A 27,670-nucleotide genomic window follows, 5' to 3' on the forward strand; every position below is an offset into this window, starting at 1 on the left:
TGTAGTAAAACATAAACTTAGGGCTGACCACTATAGAACATGTATAAGAGAAAATTATGATTTTTATACCATGAACTCAACTTTTAGATCAAAGAAACACAAGGTCTACACCCGGTGGGAAAATAAACTCACGTGGGTATGATGGTAAAAGATACCTTCATGTTGATGGGTTTACAACCCTTCCTCATGGACATCATCTAATACCACCGGGTGTAGAGTTAGATGTAGATATCTTTTAAAAACATGTTTCCCATCCAGCAACAAATTTCAACCATTACTATTTCTAAGAATTGACGTTTCAACTGTAGAAACCTTTGTAATATACTTTGTAATAAATGTATAGTTTGTATATATTGTAATAAACTTATAGTTTGTATATATCTGTATAGTCTATGTCAAACTTGAAGTTGCTTTAGAGTACATAGTTTTTTCTTCAATCAGTTAAATATTCCAGTTACTATATTTTGTATAACTGTGTTACCACATTTTTAAATTTTTTTCTTACCATGTTGATTGTGTGAAATGAAAATCCTCACAAATAAAGTAAGTTTTGGTTGTTGTATCATCATATTGTGCTGAAATCTTTGTTAAATCGAGCTAAAAGAGCAACCTTTATGTGTTTGAACATTTTCTTTTTAAATATAACTATTTGTATGTATACATATAACCCAAGGGAAAACAATAAACTACAACATACTTGTTTTTATTTACATTCCTTTATAACAATAGTCAAACAGGTTACATACATGAAAATCATTTTGATTAACATTTGTTGAAAACTGAGATACATAGTCTTGCATTGAATAGCCTTGTGGCCTAAAATACAAATATGTTAAACAATAATGTCCACAAACTGTAGAAAATTCACCTTGCAGCTTATTGTGATTGAAGTGGTAATGCCAGCAGTTTCTTCTTATAAAGTTAACATGATCAGGAACAGTTGGTGGTTGTCCAGAGCTGTCAAAATATTCCAGTCTTTGGTGTTTATCCAGATAAATTGCAATCCAGTGAGTGCCTTTCTTGGTGTGTGGGTCAGTGTTGACTACAAACGCTGTTGAGGGTGTAATCCTAATGGGTAAACAGTCTGATGGGAATACACCAACATTTTGAACTGGGAGCTTCTTTAAACACCACTCCACTTGCAAGGAGTTCATTTTTGTGTAAGGAAATGCCACTTTCTTAAGTTTACACAGTTTGACAGTGCACACTTATGATAACTATCACAATGATTGTTACATCTTAAACTGTCTGAAGCAAACAAACTGTTGAGCACATTGAGTGACTGAGAGTGTAAACATTCAAAATGAATAACCGTACAGCAAAGTGGTAAAATAGTTTTAATAAACTCTGCCTACTCTCTTCCTTTCACAAGCACAAACATAATTGAAGTAAGTGAAATTTTTAGTTTTTCCAGCAATACATGGTATGGGATGTCACCATCATTCCAGTCAAGGCCATGGTAGTATTTCGTAACCCAATAACTTTCTCTTAGCTTATCTGCTGTCAACAGCCTGCGGGCAAACGGTGGACAAACAATGTGATGAAATAATAAACTTCCCGTTTCTAAATTTATAGCAGCAACTTCCTTGATTATGTAACCTCCATCGTTATTCTTGAAACATTGAATGTCCAAAACAACACTATATTTACGATCCATCTCAGCAGACTGTAGGCGAAGTACTGTCATAACACAAAACATGCTGTTTGTATTTAACTCCCATAGTCAACCGTTACATTTCTATTTTTGTCAATTTCAATGATGTTGTCAAACTCTGCGTAAACGATGCAATTGATGGTTTCGGTCAAAGCTTCGTAGAATCCAAGTTCAATCCTTAAACTACCATGTCTAATGAGGTTCCAGTGAGTGGTGGCGTTGGCAGATAAGTCCGGTGTCAGGTAAAATGCCATAACACAGTTACCTTGAGAATAATCGCTGCGAGTAATGCTGTTACCCAAGTTCAGAAAGTGTATTCCAGTCCCACTGAACAATGTGTGATAGGACATAACAGATAATTCCTTATTTTCAGAGTACTCTGGCTGCAGTGGTTTGGATGGTATCTGAACTCCATCAACGTAGAGTGAGAAGAAGTTCACCTTGTAGGATTGAAAATTAAATGGGTTTGATTTGAAATCACCATTAAATGCTTTGTTGCTTACTAGACCAACAATTATTCTTTTTGGTAGCTGTCCCAGAAAAACATTGTCCAATGTCTTGCCTTGAATGCCTGAGAGTATGGTCATAGCTTTCACTTCGACTCTTGTTATCGGGTACTTGACTGTTCCACTTTCCAAAGTCTTGCTGTGAGCCAACAACACTGTAGGATTTATTTTATTTTTACGTATCAAAAGATTTGCTTCAACAATCTTGACTTTATACTTCTCTGTTTTGGACATTAGACAGAACGAATCTCTTGATCTCACTAGACGCAAACGCAGTTCCACACCATTAAGTAAAAATTTTTCCTGATTGAATAAATCCACATGCAAATGACCAACCATATCTACAACATTGCTTGACTTTGTAAAATATCTGCGATTTTCCAAACCTGTATTTTTACTTTCACAATCATCCATTTCACCAGACTTGTCATCATACCACAGAGCACAGGATAGATGTGAGTCTTTAGCACTTTCATCATAGTTGAGTAGTGTTTCAATGTACGAACGGTAAGCGTAAGTATTGTTCTGTGGTGTAACCAATTTTTGGTTTACATACAAGTCTACTTGACTGAACATTGAGTGTAACCAATTAATTGCTGGACCAACTGATGTATCTACCAATGGGTCCAGTTTTGTACCATCGGGTTTTACAATACATGCTTTAATATTTAGCATTGTATTTGACAAGTCAGAGTACTGATCACCATGACCGGGCACTACAAACTCTATGGGCGAATCATCTGTTAACGAGGAAATTGGTTTGTATTGAACCCATTTGCCATTCTCGATGCTAGTTTGTGTTGCGGGTAGCGTAAACAAGTCCAATTCAGATTTCACACACTCACATGATTGATGATGTAGGAATGCCATGTTGTTTAACCAAAAATGTCTTTCACTCTTTTACGCACTGATTCTTCGCTTCCTCTTCTTACTGCTTTCAGACGGTTTCTTGACAGGTGGCCGCTTCTTAGACTTGTTGTGTACAGCTAGAAGCTTCTTCAAAGACTGAGGTGTAACGTTGATTTTTCTCCTCTTATAGCCAGACCCCTGCATAACTCTATCAATCTTCTCATCCGCTTTGCGTTTCAGATTACTTGTAAATTCCTTGACACCAGCAGATATAGCTTGTTCCGGAGGGACTGAATTAATAACATCTTTCAAAACGTGAAGACTGGATTTAATAGCTTCCTTACCCATAGTATTTGCTCCAGATCGTAGCAGAGGGGTTATTGTGCGAAATAACCCACCTAGGAAACTGCCAATACCGTGTCCTCTTTGGTATGGGGAACCTTTGTACACAACACTCACACCACTACCTAATTGGTTACGGTAATACACCAAGTAAGGATCATAAACGTTAAGAGTCATTTCTCTTAGTTGTCAGCTTTCTTTCTAAAATGTAGTTTAACGCAGGACGTTCCAAACTTAAATGGCAGCTTTGCTCCTGTGTTATCCCTTAAATCGATTTCCATACTTTCAAAACTCGACTTTAACACTGACACATAGTGGGGGCTGTTAAACTGCATAAATCTGCTACTTCCATACACATAGTCAGCTGTGTCAATATTAATAATTTGCAATAGCGGGGCCATATAATCACCCACAAACTGCGATTCCACAATATCGCAATAAATATACATTTGAGAGGGTAATCCTACTCAGGTTGGCTGGGCGAATCGATTGGTTATTCTTCAGCAAGTCGTTTTCTCCGGGACTGAAACCAAGTTGCAGAGCTAGCTTGTCCGACAATTCAATCTGTATCACGTGAGACTGGCTGTTGATTTCAACTCTTTTAGTTTTTTCGTCATAATTAAAATATGTGTGATCACGAATGACTTCATGTTTGTTGATCATATCTATAACTTCCTTAACATTTATATAATCACCAGGTGTCAATGTTGCAACCACCATCATAGGAGCGATCAAATCATAATTGGGTTCTTCGTCTTTTTCCCAAGCATTGGTCTTTACCCGCTCGTATGTGGGTAAGCATGGATGTATATTACACTGTTTTCACTTAGAGTCAACAAAGATCAGGGGCAGTGAGCCTCTACTATTGCCACTTCCCACAACCCGTCCAGCTTTATCGGGCGTGATAGTTGAGTAATGAAGTTCGATACTGTATTTTGTGGATAGTAGCCCATGGAACTGTTACTAGGTAGTGTGAGGTAGAATTGATCATTCATATTGATTGAAGGTCTGAAGCACGCACCCACGAGTTGAAATCGTCACTATAACCGTACCACTTCACTAGGTAAACCTTAATGGGACCTTTTCCTTTGGTGGCTATGATTTTATCTATTTTAAAAATCTTATTGTCATGAAGATTAACTTTTTGCAACTCTTGCTCATAGAAATATCCATCTATTGGTTCGTTGTTTAGGTCATGCAATTGGTACATTGGTTTGGTAAGCTGAAGGACATTTGTAATTTTGTACACCTCTTCTGACCAATTAGTTTCATAACCTTTTTCAAAAATACCTTTACTTTTTGAAATACGCACAGTATCATTAATTGATAGTTTGGGCTTAACAACTTTTTCTTTTACACCATAGAGGTTTTTCCAGACTCTGAATGAATTGGTCTCATTAACTTCGATTGGTTCCATTTTTATACTTCTATGCCAACTGTGATTATATGAATTCACCAGTGCATCCAAAACATCTACATACCTGTACGTATTGTTATGTGTTAGATAGCGCCCCATGCGAGTTTTCAATGTTCTATTAAATCTTTCAACTACAGCCGCTTTAACATCAGGATTATTTGTAGTAAAGTAGTTTATATTTTTACTTTTGAAAAATTGCTTTACTTCCTTGGCTGTGAATTCCGTTCCTTTATCAGACTGTAAGTTCTTTGGGTGCTTTTGTGTTTCTGAAAGAATCAAACTAAACGCTCGAATAAACTCTGCGGGAGTTTTTCTTTTTAGCGGTTTTGCATACGCTTGTTTACTGAAAACATCAATAACAGTTAAGATGTAGTTCATATTGTCATTATATTTGCTTAACCCTCTCATATCATTTAAGTCACATTGCCAGAGTTCATTGATCGAATACACTGCATACCTATTCCGAGGAAATCTTTTTCTCAATGGTTTATGAAGTGTGTATGTATCTTGAGATTGTAACCATTCCTTTACAGTTTTCTTCTTTGCAGACGCTGCTTCCAATAACGGTACAACTCCACGATATCCGGCTGGGTGTGCGGGGTCATAATAGATAGTTGCTAAATCCGTTGACATCTAGTCTAACCTAAAGCTGTCCCACTTTTGCTTTCTATTTCTACGTGCAAATGATGTTGAAAGTGGGGTTGATCTTGAAGGTGTTTCAAATTCTCCTTGTGTACTAAACAATGGCCGCAGTGTACGTGGTGAAAACTTGTACTCTTCTGTTCTACTTGACATAAGCTTGATACTTTTATCTACTGGTGAAACATAACCTTTGAGTCTTTCATAGTAGGTTCGTGCAAATTGATTGGTTATGAACTCAATAGGTGTTCTTATATCCTTTAGAGCATGCATAAACTGTTTCCATCCCTGCGGCTGAGTAGCTTTCCTTGCTCTTATTATATCATGCAACAAGTCAATTATATTGGTGTTTTCCACTACAACTCCATCAATAAAAACTAATCCATTATCATCCCATTCTATCTTATCCTGGTGTTTCCCAATATGTCTTAGTAAATTTTTAACATCAGACTTATATGTTTTAGGGAATGTTTCAACCAACTCATCTGTGTTTAAAGACTTGTGCTTATGGGTTTCCAAATCAATGACAGGTATCTGAACAGGCTTTCGCTTTTGACTCGCAAAATGCCAATACCTTTGTAACACCTGCTGATATTGACTCCATTTATCCTGATCACTAAGACTCTTGTTATTAAGCAGACTCGACATTTCACGATCCAATTCACTAACGGTATCGCTTTTGTTACCTGAACTTTTCACATGGGTTTCGGGGTTGGCTTGCATTCTTTGTAGATCGTCAGGAGAAATAATTATCATTTTCTTTGCGTGTTCCATTATAGGTTTTATTAGTTAAGGAGAGCTTGTAACACTGCACTTAAAAGTATTGGTAGTGCAAAACCACCTCCCTGCTGAACAATAAATCGTTTTTTACTTTTGCACTTTTCACCTTTCTTCACCAATCTTCTTAGCACTGCTTTGTATTTAGATAGTTTTCGTTTCACTTGAGGAGTAACACTAACATTACCTTGCAACAGATTGTAAGCACACTTACAGACTGACTGAATCAAGTCCTTGTCAGCTGTTTTTAAAACACTTTTAAGTTGTCTGGGAGTCATGAGCGAGATCGCTCGTAACAAGTTAATATTCTTTTTGACCGCTTGAGACATGACGATAGACTGAAGTGGTAAAACACCAACACTCGACTTATATTCACTTTCCTCTGTTGTTTTTAGGAACGTAAACATAATTATTTATGTCACTAGGGAATATGCTTGTTCTGAACCTAATCTCATCAGGTGTTGATTGCTTCATATCAAGTAACAGATAACCATGACGTGCTTTTGTCGCATCATTGTAGGCATCCTGAATAAATCTTGGGTTTTCTGGTTACACTTGCTGAGCTAAATGTCTTATTTGAGCCTTGTCTCTAGGATTTTTAAAACACACTATATAATGAGCATTTAACGATATATCTCTTTGTCCCCTACCTTGGTGGAATAGGTTCTGTGTTATGAAAAATACACTTATGTTTCTATGATGACAACCTTTTGTGAACAAATCAACCACTCTGTTATCTGATTCTCTCATCAAGTCATCAATTATAACTAAGCTAGGCTCAGAACCATCAAAGTCGCTCATATTTGGAATACCTTCTTTGTACACAACACTTTCCAAGTTATAACCTGGTTGCCACTCGGCATAATGCCAATACACATTTTTAAACACTGTATCACAAATAATACTCATATATTCAATAAATTTACTGACGAAATGAGACTTTCCACAGCCTGAAGGGCCTGCTATGATTGCTGAGAATGGATGTTTCCACCTTGGATCCATGATTAACACTGGTTCTACATAAACACAAGCAGTATTTTTAAATATAAATAACTATGGGGAGTAACACAAATAAAAGGAAGATAAGTTGTTATAATGAAAATTTTATTCAGTTACATTATTACATGTTATACAAATTCTATACCCTTTCCACGCCCCAGGTACTGCAGTGACAATCTCGGGATGTCCTCACTGTTGTAGGCGTTTATCACCTCATCTGGTAGAACTGTCTTGAAGCGGTCCGGTAAGAAGACTCGGAGATAAAAATCATCTCCAACAAGTCCCTCCAACGTTGCTGAGATAGCCTCTCCAAGTCTCGTTGTGCAGCGATCGAACTTGACGACTCTGTACAGCATCCCAGTCCTCAGCTCGGACAACCGTGTGTACTGAGGCTGTCTGACGCTGTTTAGCTGTTCCTTCAGGTCCTGCGGGTCCATGGTAGATGCTCGGAGGTGTCTTAGGGCTCAGATGTAGTTCGTCGGAGTGTTGACTCTGCGAGCTTGAATGATTCCTACCATCGCAGGCAGGGGTTTTAAGGGGCTTATTTACCTCCAGGTGGTGAAAGTGAAAGTTTGTTTTCGTCAATTTGAGTACATATAGATTCGCTCAAGGACAAGTGAAACTTGTGTTCTTCAATAACAAATTAAAACTTTCTATTTCAACACTCATAAACATCCTGATATGTATCAATTACAATATCCGGTTTACTGTTTGGAAATAAACATATTTTATACTCAATTTGCTTTTCCACTATTACAACTACCACCAAAGAATGCCTCCTGTAAAAGCACTTCTCTAGCTTTCTGTAACACGCTATTAATCAAAAGCAAACGTCGCAAGTCTTTACGTTTACGATTAACACGAGCTTTATTCAAAGACAGCACAATCATATCTCTAGCACTGGTATCCATTGCAAATTAGATACTGATGTATACGGTTTGCAGGCTAGTAACAAACTAAAAAGGCTTTTTGCTTTCACGCAGGACGCTCAGAAACTGTAAGAATTTTTACAAGTACAATTTTTAACTATTGGATGACGATAACATTGGTTGGCATATGTAATGTATGATAAAGATAATTTTTTATAATATGATGAGCATGTTATTAAAAAAGGAGTTATGATTAATTTAATTACTATTATTTAATAAAACGTATTTAAAAAACAGCACTGTTACGCTTCTTTTTTTATGGGGGCGGTACTTCAGACCTTCCATTCCCCCGGTTATCCCGGCATTACCTCCCTACTCGTAACATAAACATTTCAATGACAGTTATAAAGCAGCTGTTAGTTAAACCAGCATTGAAAATACTTTAAATTGCTAGCGTCGGCTGCTAGACTTTTAAAAAATTAAAACTTATTTTCTAAAAACTGGGACCCTAAACTAAAATTATGGCTTCGACATTCCCTAGTTCTCAAAATTATCTTTCTTTCAACACAAAAATCATGAAAATCCGTCGAGTGGTTGATTCAGAATCGTGAAATAAAAAAACACTGTTTCGTTTTAATATTATAGATAGATAGACGAGGTGTTAGCCTGTCCTACGTACGAGAATTCAGTATTCAGTTAAAACCGTGTGCAATTCAGATAAGCTAGTTTACACATATAAAGACGAAGTTTCTTGCAATTTTAATGTGAACAATCATCTTGTAAACAAATGTTGAGTGACCAAATATGTTTTTATTCCATCATAGGCCTGTACGATATGCATTTCAAATCCGATAATTTTACAATAAAACAGCAATCCTCCTTCCATAGCATACCTGCCTCTTCCATAATTATTATCACCACAATACAACTACTATACACAATTTCCAGTAGATCTGAATAGAAACCACCTAAAAAAAAACAAACGATAATATCCAATAAAATTCACAGTACACATAATTTAACTTTGGTGTCCTAACATCAAAACTAATCGTCACACCTATCCTTTATATCAATTTCACTGCATTAATTGCAAAATAAATAAGTGTAAACAAAGAAAAGTAAAAACAATAACAGTTTGTTTTGAAACAGCTGTTTGGTTCAAATAACATGCATTTGAAAAAAAGAACTTTGGTCACATGTAGCAGGAGTATAAAAAGTAAACACGCTAGTAAAGCTAATGGAATGGGCACACGGGAGGGACTAAGGTTAAAGGTGTAGTGACGTCATATCTCTAGTGGCTAATGTCTACTCTTGAGGCAACACGATTACCGTAACGAAACGATGAGATTTCAGCGGCGTTCGAGATATAGTTGGTAGCGTTAAGGATTGGTGTTCAGGAGGTCCCAGGTTCGAATCCTGCTGGCAGCACTAACTTTTTGTCAACAATTTTTTTTATATCAGCAAGTTTGGTTGGTTAGGTTAGGTTATGACAGTTTGATTTTATAATATTAAATTTTAAAATTAATTTTATAATTAATTAAAAATTATAAGTAATCATTAATTAGATTTTTATCTTATACAGTTTTTATATTATCAGCAAGTCTGGTTGGTTAGGTTTTGTTATGACAGTTTTATTTTAAAAATAAAAATTAATTTTATAATTTAAAAACAATATTTTATATTTATAAAGAGTAATTTTATAAGTAAAAATAAAATTACAAATTAAATTTTTTCATTTTAGCGGTTCTAGCGGCGAACGCTGACACTACAAGATATGTTAGCCTTAAATTAGTCCCCCTTATATTAGTATTATATTATTAGTCCCTCCCGTGTGCCTCACCGTAAAGCTAATGACGTAATTGTCAATGTTTACTATCCATACCGTTATCAGTTCTATCCTTGATAATTACCCACCCTCATTGAATAAATGTACATAGTAATTTCCCATATTAGTTAATTTAAACTACAATATATTCATAGTTGAAATAAAAGTGATATTTTTACGTTTGGGGGCGCTGATATAGGCACCCCCAAACGTAACCACAACTGAACACGATTTCATAAAAGGATGGTTTGTCTAATTGTAGTATCCTAGGTCAATGTTGACGTTGTGTTCAATCTATGTCATCCATCTGTTTATCTTTGTATAAAACCCGGCTGAGGTTGTGGTGGTAATTTAAAATCGTGATTCCTGATTATTCTTGATCATTCTTCGATTCTTATTTTTATGACATCAATATTTCCGGGCCTAATCCAAACAAAGTTAAAGCAGACAAACATTAATTGTAAACAAAAAGCTACCATGAAGAATCAAAACATGCAAACATTGTTATTTTTCTAATCTTTCCTTGAAAAGTGGAGCAGTAAAATAATTTGCATTTATCCTCTTTTATATTAGTATTATATTATTAGTCCCTCCCGTGTGCCTCACCGTAAAGCTAATGACGTAATTGTCAATGTTTACTATCCATACCGTAATGTGTAATATGTGTAATGTGTAATAATAATGTGTAATAATATGTGTAATACACGTGTAAGCCTCGATTTGTACTGTGGTTTAATTTGGTTAAAACTGTGGTCTAATTATCTATACTAATCTTACTTATTTCCTATAATCAATGACAAAATAAGAGTAAATAAAATAACCTCATAGTTCCATAGTTTATATTTAACCAGCTGTTAGTTAAAACAAATTATATTGCTCTAAAACAAATCGAAGATTACAAAGATTTCTTTAAAAAATAATTTGAACATCCTAGTATTTTACTATGTATACTTTAATTAATCTGTCATCCTCTTACAGAAGAATTGAACGTAACAATGATTAGTATTACACATAGTATAAATAAGTCAACCCTAAGTATGTCGTTACATTTTTATCCAAATGCTGAATTTGTGACACAAAAGCTGAATGTTTACAGCTTTTATGCCAAAAGCTAGTTTAGAATCTTAGCGTCGGCTGCTAGACTTTTTAAAAATTAAAACTTAATTTCAAAAAAAACTGGGTCCCTAAACTAAAATTATGGCTTCGACATTCCCTAGTTCTAAAATTATCTTTCTTTCAACACAAAAATCATGAAAATCCGTCGAGTGGTTGATTCAGAATCGTGAAATAAAAAAACACTGTTTCGTTTTAATATTATAGATTGTCTATATATTAACTATTTTGTTTTAATACTTATACTTAATACTTTTCAATGAAATGGCGACCATACAAAGTAGGTATTTTAAGCCAAGTATGAATGGAGATGAGTGTAGGATGAGTGGCGCGATCTTGTAGTCTTGTTAGTGACTAAGGCCGACATATTCCTTAGACACAACTGTTAATTAATAGCCCACACAGCTAATAACAACTAAGGGACCTACAGTTTATAGTGGAATCCGAACCACATTTTTGCCTTTGGTATATACGAATAGGTCTAATTATCAGGATAGTACTGCGGATAGTCGTAGTACTCACCCGTGCGGACGTTAATCCGCACCAGGTAGTATCGCATACACAGTGCATGCCTAAAAATATCCACAATTCGTGACCTCCTACACAGAAAACGTAGTACGTTTTCTGTGCCTCCTAGTAGCTGGATTACAGGACGACGCCACCCGTCCCAAAGTACAGGTGTTTAAAGTACAGTACTTTGGAGCCTGATTATATTTTACCATTGACTATTTAATAGTCAAAGATTTTACCTAATTACCTCCTTGAGACCAGATTGTACTGGATAAGCTGCGTCAAATATATACAACTAGCCGCTATACTCATGCCTTGCAACGGGGTTATTTAATCAAGAATCAAAATTCAACTGTACCAACTTAATGACAGTCCGTTTTTATTCATTATGATCGAAATTAATTATGCAAGAAGATTCAATATTTTAATATTTGCTCATATAATTAACTAACTATTTCAAAGCAACCATCACTTATCATTTGGAGACAATAATTAAATAACAAATTATTCATTCACACAAAAAATTACAAATTATTCAATTTATTTCACAGTAAATATTCTCTAAATGGCAAAGTATAAAAGTAGGCTAGAGTAAGTTTAAAGCTTTATTACTGTTTCTTTAATACTTTTGCCAATATAAACGAGCGATATATTTGATTTTTTATTATTTTTAATGCTTTTAATAATTATTATCATCACTAAATTACTCTTTTCGTTGGTTGTCGAGTCGTGTCGGCGTCAATAATGTCGTCTGATTCTGACTGATGTCAGATGTTACACTGAATCGGTCACAGGGATAATAATTAATTGTAACCTACCACTAGCTTACCTAACTAAGTTTGAGTGTTGCTATGAGCAGTGGGATGATTGCACTGGACAGTTTAGCTATCTATTTCAGAAAAATAAAGTTTAAAATAAATCAAACCCTAGGATCTGTTCTCAAGTTTTGGCCGTTTTGAGATGGATGCTTTCAGGACTCAGTTTAGTCTAGCCTGAACAACTGGGTTAGCAGCTTGACTTAGTGGTTCATCCATGTTTAGTTTATTAACACTAATCAATGCCTAATCTAGATTATACGTGCCTTATTCTACTCCGTTTTAAAACTAATATACATAGGCATAAGCTTTATTTTTTTATTAAATACTGGGTACATCATTAAGGTAACTCGGTTAGGTTGCTTTTTATAAATGAACTAGCAACAGAGCCCGTTGTAGTTAATAAATACAACGGTCCCTAGAAAGTACAGTAGTACATAATATATGCCCTTGTAAGTACCTGAACATTTTTTAAAGAATGAAATTGTTTAGAAAATAAACTGATTTTCTAAAAGAGTAAAATAATGAAAAACAAATACAATTTTACAAAAATATTTTATTTACAGTATTTCTTTGTAAACAACATTCTTTGTAAAGACTTCATCTGATTGTTTTAATAATCTTCCTTGTTCTTTGCCAGGGATAATTTTAATTTTTATGTCTTCAAACCTTTTAACCGTTGATATTGCAACATACAATTAATTGTCCATGGCTGAATACTGTTGCTGGAAGGTATATCCCAACTTTATCCAATGTCTGGCCTTGTGCTATGTTTATTGTAATAGCAAACGCTAATTTTAAAGGAAATCGCCGTCTTTTTAAAACAAATGGTAAATCTGTGTCCGTCTGTGCTAAGTCAATCCTTGGAATGAATACAATGTCACGTGCTGCTGATCCAGTTAAAACCTCTGCAATTATTTAATTGGGCTTGAGTTCTTTAACAATTAATCGTGTGCCATTACATAACCCTCGTTTTGTGTTAAGATTTCGTAGCAACATTATTACAGCTCCAATTTTTAAATTTAATTTGTGTATTGGCATTCCCAATACACAAATTAAGGAGGTTGAGGAAGTTGCATCATCTCTGAGTGAAGTGTTGGTCATACTATCTTGTTCTGTTTCTTTTTCATTTTCTGGTTCTCCATCCTTTTGATTACTTGATAAACACTTTTTTACCCCTTGGAGTAAATCTTTATCTATACTATAATTTGGTTTCTTCAATTTATTTTTATGAGCTGTTGATTCACGTCTGCCAGAACATGTTTTACTTGTTCTATATTTTTGATGCACGGCCACGTTTTGATTTTGGTAAGATTATATCCTCTTGATGCCCAGCATCCACATTTCCTGAGACAAAATAATCCAATTTCTCAGCATATATTTTGAATTGGCAGTCAAAAACTCTTGCTGCAGCTTCGATTTCGACATTACTGGCGTATTCCCCATCTTTGGTCATCAAATTTCTGTATTCCGTCGCGTTTTTTACTTCTAGTCTATATGTCTTATCCCCTACGATCAAAGGACAATAGTAGTCCCAGTTATTGACGACTTCATCAACTACCGTGGATCGTATATCACTGTATCTGGATTGAGATTTATGGCATAAAAATGAGACACTTCTAAAGAAACAGTTTCCATCACCAACCATGTAGTGAAGAGTAAAGTTATTCATTTTTAAACTAATGTAAAATATTGAGTTTATAATTAACATTTCAAAATAACGAATATTAAATACTATTTTAAACTGTAAATTATAAATTAAATTTGAATAATTTATAATTGACAGTTTAAAATAATAATTTTTGGCTATGAAATCCATACATCACTTAACTTACCAATACTTATTAATGGTACAGATTAAAAACATCACTTTAGAAACACACTTTACGGACCTCAACCACCAATTCAAATAGTAAACAACTAAATGTAAACAAAGAAAAATCAAGGAAATAACAATAAAACAATCAGCTGTTAAACTACAGGTTAATACATGTGTTCCATATGATCAGATGATGCATACTGGATAACCCATTATTACTACCATATTTCTTTTTTAGATTATTCATACCGGCAAACGTATTACTACCATAAATAAATAAAACTCAAACTTTACTAATTATTTGGAAATCTACACAGATTTTATTGACCTATTAATTTAAAAAATCGGTCCAGTAGAACTGTAGATTTAGTTGTAGAAAGTTAACAAAAATCTCTCCAATTCAATATTCTCTCACCACAATAAATTAGGAGGTTGCTAAGCTTTTTTGCATATAACTCTTAAACGGTGAGGAAATCAAAGTGGAAGGTGATATTCTGAAAGAGAATAAAATTTGCTACAAAGTACTCTTAGGCGTTTTTTGAAAATATTCAAAAAAGGCAACCTAAAGTTAACTATAAATTGAAATTTTAAAATATTAACTAAAAAAAAAATCAGTTTTTAGTGTATTTTTGCTTTTTATTCTTTATTCACCACAAATATTTAATAAAATCAAACTTTCATAATTATTTGCAAATCTACACAAATTAGGCTTTCAAACGATACATTAGTTAACAAAATCGGTCCAGTAGAAGTCTAGATTTAGTTGTACAAAGTTTAACAAAAATATCCCTAATTCAGTATTTTTAACAACTAAAAATTTGGAGGTCACTTATCTAATTTGACAATAACTTTTAAATGGTGAGTAAATCGTAGAAAATGCACGTGATATTCTGAAAGAAGATAAAATTTCCTACAAATACCTTGCGTGTATTTCTGTGTAATTATTTAATAAAGGCAGCCAAAAGCTGACTACAAATATAAACTTGAAAATAAAAACCTGAAAAAACAGTTTTTAATGTATTTTTGTTATTTTTATTTTTCTACCACAAATGTTTAATAAAATCAAACTTTCATAATTATTTGCAAATCTACATGAGTAAGGCTTTCCAATGACTCATTAATTAAGAAAATCGGTCCGGTAGAAGTCTAGATTTAGTTGTACAAAGTTTAACAAAAATATCCCAAACTCAATATTTTCTCATTATTATAAATTCGGAGGTTGCTTAGCTTTTTTGCAAATAACTTTTAAATGGTGAGGAAATCGACCAAAGTGGAAGGTGATATTCTGAAAGAGAATAAAATTTCCTACAAATTGATACCATTCACTTCTTGGAAACACTAAAAAAAGGCAGCTAAAAGTCACACCCAAATAAAAAGTGTGAAAAACACCGTTTTCAATGTATTTCTTATGGAAAACATGTTTTTTTGAAATTTTTCACCATAAATCATAATAAAAACAAATTTTCATAATTATTTGCAAATCTACACGACCTAAGCTTTCCAACGACCCATTAATTAATAAAATCGGTCCAGTAGAACTCTAGATTTAGTTGTACAAAGATTTTTAAAACTGAATTATATACAGAAATAGATAATTTCATGAATCACTTATGCCCTATATCATCTATGTGTGTTCAGTACATAATGACACTCTCTCAAAAAAGTACTAATCCTAACCCAAATAAAATATATGTAGGTAGCTTTAGGCCTACAGAGGATGAGTGTTTATATTTATATCACTTATATTTATATCTCTGTGGTTAGGTTTTAGTTTTGTTTGCCTTAAGATGGCTATAAGTTTAGGACTAGATATCAAATAAACTCCCAATTAGCTTATAGGGCAGCCTAGCCTATAATTTGTCAGTGTCAATAAAATAGTGCAATTATATCGAGGACAACCAAACTTGGATATACAACCATGTTTATACCTAAGTTTCCTTTTTGGTATTCACCAACAAGGATCAACCGTAATTTTATCAGTCAGAAAGTGGCCTGAGTTTCCGGAAAATTGTAACTTATTACATTTTAAAAATTAAGGGTAAATTAAAGGTTTCTGTTCTGGTTTCGGAGCGAGTCCAAGTTCTTGCAGTGACGAAGATTTTCTTACTGCTGATAGCCTTTTTTGAATTCAGCGTAAAAAATACTGGGTAATTTCTATAGTTTGGTCCATTTAGGGGAACCAAACAAACTTTTAAAAACTCTTCTATCTCATCATTTCAGTAAACTATGATATTATTATTTTAATAGAAGTTAAATAGATCTCAATAAAAAAATATACCACAAATTATTATTTTTGGGATAAAATTACATTGACCAAAGAATACTCTCAGAGTATAGTGTAGTGATAAAACCCCAGGTACTCCTATCTATATATATAAAAGGCAAAGCCCTCACTGACTCACTGACTGACTCACTCACTCATCACTAATTCTCTTACTTCCCATTTACCTAGGAGGCTGAAATTTGGTACACTGATTCTTTAGGCATTAAATAGGAAAACTAAGCTGTTTTTATTCTGATCGGACTCTCGGGCTCCGCCCCAGTGGTTCTGGAGTTTCCCATGTTAACCTTATGAGTACTCATATTTAAATGAAATTAATGAATCTTAACAGCTGTTTCAATTAAACAAGTTGGTTCTGTTCTATGATGTTCAATAGCATTAAAGTTACAAGGATTACCAACAGGGTGCAGCACTATTATTTCTTTTAAATTTATGACAACAGCTAATTTGCAACCAAAAGGTGAGTGAGCGTAGTGAACGCACTTCAACCTGGAGGCGAGTTAGCGTAGCGAACGAGCTAACCTGAAGGCAAGTGAGCGCAGCGAACGAGCTTCAACCAGTACGTGATTGAGCCATGCGAACGAGCTCACTTATGAAGTTAAACGGGGCAAAGCCCGCGGTTACAGCTAGTCTATATATAATACGAGTAAAGTTTGAATACTTGTTACTTCGATCTGGGAATCGGCTCTAACAAAAACGTTTATATTTACGGAATAACTAAGTTCTGGGTCAAAAATAAGTTCTAGACCAGTGGTATAGCCAGGACAAATCTATTTTCCTACAGTCACCCGACAAAGTTGGCTTCCTTGTACTGTTTATAGTACAAAAAGCTGCTAATTGCTGCATATTTATGCTTTGCCGTACGGTTTATACTTTGTCGTACGGTTTATACTTTGCCGCACATCAGGATTCCAACGAAACAACACAAAACAGCGTGGTTCTATTATGCACGTAATCCGTGTACGCTTGGAAATAGGTTAGCAGCACTTATAGCTATTTACATTACAAGTGTAGTAAGAGCGTTTTTACATCACGCAGGTGAATGTTGTGCAACGAGCGAAGGCGAGTTGCATAATTCACCGAAGTGAAGTGTAAAAACAGTACTTTGCCGCACATCAGGATTCCAACGAAACAACACAAAACAGCGTGGTTCCATTATGCACGTAATCCGTGTACGCTTGGAAATAGGTTGGCAACACTTAAAGATAATTATACTATGAGCAGCTGATTGACTATTACAACTACGATTTAACCTGTCATTTCGTGTTTATAGTTTCGGTATTTCTGAACTTTCTGGACTTTTCTTTTAAACGTTTTTAAAACCTTCCTACGATCTTAATAAACAAGAAAATACATTTTAAGCCTTTTTTTAGGCACGGAAACCACTTCAAATTACAAAAACATACGGAACTATATTCTCAAAACGCGGAGCACATTTCTTGCCGAGGAAAATAGCGGAGTGATATGGACCGCGGGTACTACTTTCTCTAGGGCACCATTTGTGTTGCCAGCTGAACCTAAAAACGTGTTGCATAGTGTTTGAAAGACTAATTATTTATATTCTTTATAGTGACTGTAGGAAAAATATAATGTGTAACACGAGTGAAAAAGGCCTTTGCTGCACTCGAGATCATTCCACACTCGCCTGCGGCTCGTGCGTAAACATTGCTCTCGTGTGCAGCAAAGTGCCACTTTCACCACTAGTTACACAAATAACTATATATGCTTTATAGTGACTGTAGGAAAAATATAATGTGTAACACGAGTGCAAAAGGCCTTTGCTGCACTCGAGCTTGTTCAACTGTAGAGTGTCCTTTCCGAAAGCCAAACTGATGCTCAGGAATCAAATTTAAGTCTTCTATAATTGGGTTCAATCTTTTTAGGATTAGTTTTTCAAATAATTTGGATACAACAGGAAGCAAACTTATGGGTCTGTAGGACACGAGACCTCATTTGGTGGTTTGCCTGGTTTTGGAATTACCACAAGTTAAGCTATTTTCAATTGAACTGGAGGGGTGCACAGAAGGAGCCTCCCCGAAGATTGTGACCATTACACGCAATGAACGACATCACAATCGGGCGCACCCCGGGCAACGCTGACATGTCAGCGGCAAATCCTTCTACAACCGGACGACTTCGAAAAATGAATCTACCTAAACGGTCTTTTTCAAGGCCATTAGTAACGATCTCGATTAATATCGAGGGAATAACGAGAGACAAAGAAGTATTACTGTCTGATATGCGCAAGACGTACGAATGCGACTTCCTCCTTGTGCAAGAAACACACCGGGGCATTTTAAAACCTAGACCCAACATAGAGGGAATGAGACTGATTCTAGAGAGACCTCATGATCAATATGGTAGTGCTGTTTTTGCCAGGCCATACATTGACATCACCTCAGCTTCACTTACTGAGAGGAACAATACTGAGATACTAACGGTCAGGACACTACAGTACAGTGTCACATCTTTGTATAAGCCTCCCGAATCTCAGTATGTATTTACAGAGCCCGATAATCTATGCTATGATGACATTAATTTCGTCTTGGGGGATTTTAATTGTCAGAGCATTGCTTGGGGATACAAAGAGACAAGTGAAAATGGGACAAAACTTGAAACCTGGGCTGAGGCAAATGACCTGCAGCTCATACACGATCCTAAGCTCCCTTGCTCCTTTAACAGCGGTAGATGGAAGAGGGGTTATAACCCTGACAACATCTTTGTGAGCAGCAGGATTGCCTCCCAGTGTGAAAAGTCTGTAGGTGATCCGATTCCCCGAACTCAACACAGACCTATAGTATGCACCGTTAGTGATGTTGTTAAACCTGAAGTTGTTCCTCTAAGGCGCAGGTTTAATTTCAAAAAGGCCAACTGGACGGGTTTTAGGGAGATCATTGACAGAGAAATCGCCAATATCCCTCCACAACCTGATATGTATGACTCCTTCGCTAAGCTTGTCCAGCAGGTCTCGAGAAAAATAATACCTAGACGCTGTCGAACCCATTACATCGCAGGACTCTCTGAAGAGGCAAAGCCACTGCTAGAACGATACCAAGGTCTCTTTGACAATGATCCCTTTGCTGAGGACACACTTCTAGCTTGTGAAGAGCTTATGTCAGTCATTGCCGAAAATCGCAAAACTATGTGGTGTGATCTTGTGGATAGTTTAGATATGAAGGTGAACAGCAGACGGGCCTGGAAGTTCCTCAAGAACATAAATGGAGATGCGACAAAACCAGAAGACAACTTTACAACAGTTACTGCCGATCAAGTCGCTACCAACCTTCTTTTAAATGGCAAAACCTATGGAAGGAAATACCGGGAGCCTGTTGTGCGTGATGTGGCAAGTGAGAATCATTTCCTGGAAGAACCATTCACCATGTCCGAGCTAACTGCAGTCATTACCAGCTTAAAGACTAACAGAGCTCCAAGGTATTGACGAGATCAGAGTTGAACAACTAAAGAACCTAGGTAAAAATGCCATGCAATGGTTGTTGAGCCTCATGAACATGTGCGTAAGCCAAATGCATATACCAAAGGCATGGAGGAAAGCTCGTGTGGTTGCACTGCTCAAACCTGGGAAAGATCCAAACGATCCTAAGAACTTTTGACCTGTTTCTCTCTTATGCCACACACATAAAATATTAGAACGTCTGATACTCAATCGAATCGGCGATTTTCTGGAACAAAAGATCATTCCACAACAGGCAGGCTTTCGATCAGGCAAGTATTGTTGTGGCCAAGTTTTAGACCTGACCCAGCACATCGATGGAGAAAACAGATCACGGGTGTCGCTTTTGTAGATTTAACAGCTGCCTACGATACAGTAAACCATCGAAGACTCTTGGGAAAAGTGTACAGTATTACCAAAGACTATCAGCTGACTTCAATGATAGGCACTTTTCTTCATAACAGGCGGTTTTTCGTGTCCCTTCAAGGCAAGAAAAGTAGATGGAGGAATCAAAGAAATGGATTGCCTCAGGGTAGCATCTTAGCCCCGGCTCTTTATAACATTTACACTAACGACCAACCGTTGCCAAACGCTACACGTCGGTATATATATATGCCGATTATACGGCGGTGGCGGCACAAGGTAGGAGTTTTGAAGGGCTCCGTGTTTAGCCCGGACGTGTTTGACGCGGACACCCTCAAAATGGTGGTGCGCGCGGACGGACGCTTTAGAAATCCCGCGCCAAGGCCGGGTGGGTAATTCGGCACCTTTCGCCCCCATTATCGAGTAAGGACGCTCGGTGGCGTTTCCCTCACAACACAAAGATTTATAATTATCGTAACCAGAACTGGCCCGTAGCTACCAGTGGGAGAAAAAACTTTTATTTATTATTAATTCCATTCGGATTTCAAAAATGAAACATTATTATTATAAGACCTGTATAATTGCAAGCACGTTGCAATGTGCAACGGAATCTATACTATTATAAATTATAAATATTGGTTCTAGTAATCACTTTTAAATTTAACAATACAATTTTAAAAAAATTGAAAGTAAAGCCTTTAAATTTTAGTATTACATCAAATATTGCACATGCTTATGAACAATGAACCTGAGCATGTTCCATAACAATTTACTTGATAATGATTACTTAGGTGTCTATTTTACAATCAAAATTTAAACTTCACTTTTAGTCCTGAACCACGGATGGGAACAAGACTGTTTCATGTTCGTAATGAAGGGGAGTAAAAAACACAGATAGAGATGTAATTTTAGACATTTTCGGAGACCTGAATTTACATGTTTAATTAAACCCCCTCAGGATTGGCCATGAACTTATTCTAAAACAGAGCGGTACAGTTCTAGCTAGCTATAACCTAGAAATAAATCCTTAACAGTTTCGGATTCCACCATTTTGGCTACTAATTACTGCATAAGAGGACATGATGGTGAGTATATCAGCGAAACCACGAAATATATACGAAAAATATCGTTAAAAAAGTTATATTGACATTCACATTTGCATTGATTCAAGCGTTTAAACCATAACCCATGTGTTCCACGTTACTAATTGTATAAGCAATCGGAACTGGGCTATAATGCCGTTATTTTAAATACAAAATTAATGTAGGTTAAGATAAGGTTTCCGTCATAAATATGACATATTTAAGTAAATAAAATATACATGTTGATCTTTAGCTTATGTTCTTTATTTTCATACCTACTAATAATTGTTGCGGCACGTGATGCGCCAATGTTTTGGTAATAATACAAACGAACACTTTCAACTAAACTATGATTTTATTGATGTAGATATGATATAAGCAAATTATATCAGTGGACTGTATAGTGAAACTGTAATAAATTAATTTCTATAACGAAACTACTAAATGTGGATTAAGAGTCATAATTTAAGACTAATGAAATACGTGAGATGCTGAAAGAAAACAATGTTACTCGGCTGACACGACAATCAGTAGGCTACTGATCACATAGACCACAGACCACATAGGACTACCACCCCACGGTCCTAGATAGAAAAGGAGTTTTTGTGACCGTATTTGTTCTTTACGCAGAAGGACGGTCTCAACTGCTTTGTTAAGAAGCCGACTAATTGCCCTAGCAGAACGAATGAGTGGTTTATGCGATCGTAAACAACTCTTAATGTTTGACAATATTTGAAATTTAGAAACGTAACTATCTCCTAACAGCATAAATATTAATATACCCAACAGATTAATTAAATACACTCTCCCCAACAATGATTGTTTCAAGCAAAAAATACTCATAAATAAAAAATGTTTGAATGAACAGTATACAAGTATTTGACAAAAATCGTTTACGCCATCTTTAATTTTGGACTTCAGAGACTCCGATTTCTTTACACCGTTTCACTAGTAAATGCACACAATTCTTAGTCAAAATAACCAATCTTTAATTAAGCAATTTTCTTAGGGTTGTCTTACGGATTTACTCGACTATATTCAAATCTTTGAATTATGTTTCAATTGTTTACTTATTAGTTCAGTATATTTTGAATACACAGAAATTTATGTTGATGACTAATGCTGTGAATACAATTCAGTGACATAAGAACCAAAAATCTATGTAAATAATACCCCCGCCGCAACAAACCTGCAGACTTTGCAGAATTTCCATTTACCGGGTTCGATTTTTACTAAAATATTCATAAAAAATTGTAAGCTCTACAAAATGGCTTGGAGGGAAATTATAAAACTTTGTGTTTTTAGGGTCAAACATAGGAAAAATCAATTTTCACCCCGTAAAACACCCTATCAAAACGAAAAAGTAAATCGGTCCTGGATCTAGTCTTACCATGAGACCTACTGTAATTGCTATATGGAATATATGGGAAATTCGCTAAAATTAGAGTTTTGTCTGTACATGGCTTAGAATGATAAATGTTTCGGTTAGTTTCATCGTATGGAACGAGTCATACGATAGGAAAGCAGAAATGCGTGCTTACTCAATTTCTGCATGCCTGTCTGTGACGCACAAGATGTTATTTTACGCTCTCTTCGACGGGAAAACGAACAAACAGATCACGATGAAACTATTTTGATGTATTCTCTACAAGCTTGAGAAGGCTTTTAATTACTTGAAACGTGCCTATGTCCATTGGAAATAAAAAAAATACGAACACTCAAAACCCCAGTTTTGCGCGTAAGGCTCATTTTGTTCTAGGTGAAACCATTGACTAACCAACCACTAGTAGACTTATTATCCCATTGTAAATTTTGAAGCTCGTCTTTCGTGTCTATTTCATGTTCGGCGACACTGCGTGCGTTAGTGTCGACGGATTTCTTTATTATTTTAGGGTTAATTTAAGGATTTGTGCTTTACTGTTTGGTTATGCACCGGCTTCAGCTGTTCCATACGGGATGAGAAATCTACTAGGGGAGTATGTTTGATCTATGGCTTTACTTTAATCAAGTCAAGTGATCTATAAATTAAATAATAGTGGTCGTCCGGTGGTCGAAAACTCGACCATAACATGTAATGTACACCGTATTCACTATTGGATACTGAAGTAAACATCCCATCTATATGGACCAGCTGTCGCCATTTTTTAACTAAAAAAAACATGTAGATGTGTGAGCCAATCACCGAATGTTTGTCTTAAATTCTATTTTCTACCTTATTTTTGGTTGGATTCCACAGCATTTTAGAGTTTCATGATTTGTCTAACCCTTCTAAAATCTATCATTTCAGCCTCTGGATTGCTCATATAATCAAATAAATAGTAAAGTCTTACCTTAGCAATCCTTATTAAGGTGGTCCGATATTAATTTCAAACCCGTAGGTTCATCATCAGTCGGAAGTTTAGGTAGACCAAATGTTTGTTAGAAAATCCACCCGATGGGTTTCTTAGAGATGTTGACATTTAACACGAAGACACACATTACAGTTGACATAAATAATATTCGTAGTTTAGGGATAAAAACCATGGTTTTATAAAACAGTGGGATAAATGTCATTTTGTACATGGTTTATTGCCTTCTAAAATGTCAACATTTAAAATTTGGACGTCCACGGGGAGTAACCAGAGGTGAATAGGCATACATGTTACTGTAATTGGGTTATTAGAAATCTACTAGGTGAAACCCGTCGAAATCGACGGTTACTTTCTTCAAGGCTTACCTTAATTCATCTAACTGCAATAAATTGGGTGAAATATACACATTTTGAGCATTTAGCATTGTTTTAAGAGTAATAAGTGTAACAACAATAATGATATTAATTGCGTTAGTTGCCAAATTTGGTTGATCATTCAATGAATAACATATTCCCCATACCGTACGTCATCGGTGTTATTATTAGTATGTTATATTGTATCTCTTTCTTAGGAAGAACTTTTAAACAGTATTAAAATCGTATTGGTGGATCTTTTGTAGTTAAACACTTCCGTGATTTGTAACATGGTTTTATTTCAAAAGAAAATAATGTTTGGGAAGACATATTCTAACTTCAAAGGGGTATATCCGTTACAGTGTAAGTTTCATTTTTCCTTCGTCACGTCGCGTCAGTTCATATCGTACTTCTGTGCTAATGAATGAACCCTCTAGCATATTTTTGAGAAATTGATTGTGGTTTACTGCTGGAATTCCTTGACATGGGGGATGTCAGTTAGTTGTCTCAGCCTTATCCATAAAGTTGTCAATATAATCTCTCTACGGAATGTTAGGTGTAGTGGAATACTTGAAGTGAAGTTGGCTTTTATTCTTGAACTGAGGGGCCTTCTAGTTCATATGGTCATGCGGTTTCATTGACAACAAATAATGCAAATGACATAGCAATGGGACATTTCCAAAAAGCAAAAATACTGTAAATTGGCTGTTACGTATATATTGACGTTTACATATTGTTAATCAACGTATCTTATAAAGGATTATGTGATCTAGTTTAAAAGGAATATGGCCTTTCTGTCATGAGAGTAGCTGCTTAAATAGTATTTTCTCTTTGTGTCATATTTTACAGCCAAAACGTCGTGTTATTTTCAATAATGTTACCAAACCAGTGTGCCAAAGTCCGTAACAAAGGCAGGTGCAAATATTTTTTCAAGATGGGTACCATTTTAGGCAAGGTTTCTATGTTTGGATTTTATTAGACACGATAAGAGCAGATATTTCCACATAAATATTTGATATGTGTAGAATAATATGATAAAATGTAATGTAGGCAAAAATGGTGAAAAAGCAGACACCTACCCGTACAATAGATATAAGATAGTTCAATAAGAAATACTTTAAGAATTGCTGTGATAAAAGGATTTTCCACTGATTTCGTAATGGAAAGTTGCAAAACATGACATGATAAAGAAGAAAATCAATTTTTGTTTAATCAGAAAATAACATTGCAAATACTTATTTGGTAGAATTCAGTAACTCCCAATAAATGTGTGTTGTTTGAAATACAATTTAAAAATGAACAGCTGTTTCATTAAAAAGTATTATTCACATGGTCAAAATGTAAACAACTCTGTGGAGGGATCTTTAAAGGCTTCTGGGGCAGAGTCCTAAGGGATTTTGTATGTTTTTCTTTTGATAACTCATCTACAGACCAAGACCTTTCTTTGGACACCTCTACCAAGTTTCTACGCCGAGCCGTTCTCTCAAATTAGTGGGGACAAAGTTTCCAATTAAATATTTAGATTCATCCATGTTAATCTTATGGGAGAAACTCCAACATTGATGGCCTGTGGGGAAAAGCTTGAGGACTTTTATTACAGGTATTGGTGAACGGGGTGTCTACACAAAAAATACTTCATTTTGACACATCGTTTGTAAAAATCCGTCCATTATTAACGGAGGAGTAGTCTTTCGTAGAAATTGCCTTCACGTATTATTATGCATGCATATAAGGATACTATTATAAAGAAGAGGTGGTGTCTGTGTGTTTGTATGAGATAATCTCAAAAACTACTGAACCGACTGGGCTCAAATTGCACACAACTGTAACTACAGCTCCGAGGATACATATAGAACTATTCCCGCTTCGATATTGTCCTAGGGCTCTGCCCCGTGGGCTTTCAAAAATTTGAGGTGAGAGATTTAAAAGTAAATATTGATTGATGGTATCCATGGTAACAAAGAACAAACCTACAAAGCTCAAAAATTTAAACAAGCAGAACTAACAAACTGTCAAATGAATTTTGATTTCACAAGCCACACAGCTGGTTCAAACAAATTAAATACTGCACGAATGTTAGAACAGAGAGGGTAAGGATTATAAATTTAAAATAATGATGTCACTAGCCCTATTGTAAACATTATTTAATATTACTGAAATGCTTAAATGGAGCTGTCAAACCATAATATGTTAATGTGATTTCATAAGTATAGGATTCTTTCAGTTACTTTTGTTTATGTTTATGATCTATTATACTGAGTCTGTTCTAATATTTGTGAAATGCTGTAATAATGTTTTACTGGGAAAAATTTGTTGTAAAAAAATCATTTATAGATACCGGTATAGGAACTAATTAATATTCTATAATCATTGCCGTATCAACCTAGGCCCTTATCGTGAGTTTTATGAGGTTTATTTCTTTGAATTATTTTTGTGTAAACCAGTAATATATAATCCCCCTGCCGCAGCAAATCTATAGACTGAGCGAATTTCCATTTGCCTGATTATAATTTCACAAAAATATGTTAGAAAATTACCCATAATTTTCCATATTTATTTATATTTTCCTTTTTTTCTATTTTTTGGTTTGGAACTATTGTGATAGCTTTTCGTTTACAGTGCAAACCATTAAACACATTATTTTATTATACCTTTAAATCCATCATTGGTTTTGTATCGTAGGTAGGCCGAGCCTAAATAAGTATTAACAGTATGAGTTAACAAAAACGTACTATTATCAAGTTAAGTAATACAGTTAAAGTTTGTTTCTAAATTAAATGGTAGGAGAGAAACCATTTGGCATTTTCAAAGAACCTGTGTATCTTTTGCATACTGACCCCGTTGCAAGGCACGGGTATAGCTGTTGGCAAATACGAATAGTAGCGCTGATTTGCAGTAGTAGTTCAATAAAATAACAAGCGACCGGCTGACCGGCACAACTAATTGTGACCAACGGGATTGATTTATTTAGTATCTTATATGTATTAGAAATCATGTACTACCACAAAGTCTTCTTTCTACATCAATTACAATTCCATAATACCCCCACCGCAGCAAACCTGCAGCCAAAGCAAATTTCCATTTGTGTGGCTTTATTTCAATTCAATCTAATTCAATAACGTTAGGTTTAACGAGTACCTAGGTTTGCTGCCTACAGGGAGGGTAACGAAGTGTGATTTTTAGAAAAATATTATTAGCTTAGTATGAAATAAATAAATTTGCCAAGTTTAAAGAAAATCTATTCATAAACGAGCAATATTACAAAAGGTTTACTTATCCGACTAAATATTATAAGTAAGAAAGTTTTAATGTATATGGATGTATGGATGGATGGATGGATGGATGGATGGATGTTTGTGACAAGTAAACGCGAAGAATACTAAACCGACAAGGTTGAAATTTGGTATGACGATAGCTGACATTCCCGATTAACATATAGACATATTCTTACCTCAAAATTCCTTTCAGTTTCCGCCCCAGTGGCTCTGGCCATGGAGTGTCTCATGTTAACCTTATGAGTATTCATATTTAAAGAAATTAAAGAATTTTGTCCAGCCTTTTCAACTGCACAAAAGTTGGTTCTATGATATTAAATAGCATGAAAAAGTTATAAGGCTTGCCAATAGGGGAGGCAAAACGCGATAATTCCTCGGAC

The 27,670-nt window shown here is 35.3% G+C and overlaps 1 protein-coding gene across 1 annotated transcript; it reads right to left on the bottom strand.

Annotated features, from left to right (window-relative positions):
- Nucleotides 1–1,710: 1,710 nt before the first annotated feature.
- On the bottom strand, nucleotides 1,711–3,030 carry LOC128999302 (uncharacterized protein F54H12.2-like). Its single transcript, XM_054425728.1, has one exon. The coding sequence runs from the start codon at nucleotides 3,028–3,030 to the stop codon at nucleotides 1,711–1,713; it is 1,320 nt and encodes a 439-aa protein (XP_054281703.1).
- Between the last annotated feature and the right edge of the window lie 24,640 nt (nucleotides 3,031–27,670).

Source organism: Macrosteles quadrilineatus, unplaced genomic scaffold (assembly GCF_028750875.1).
Source record: "Macrosteles quadrilineatus isolate MER2022 unplaced genomic scaffold, UCM_ALF_1.0 Scaffold_1__1_contigs__length_201487025, whole genome shotgun sequence".
In the NCBI taxonomy this organism is placed as follows: Eukaryota; Metazoa; Arthropoda; class Insecta; order Hemiptera; family Cicadellidae; genus Macrosteles; species Macrosteles quadrilineatus.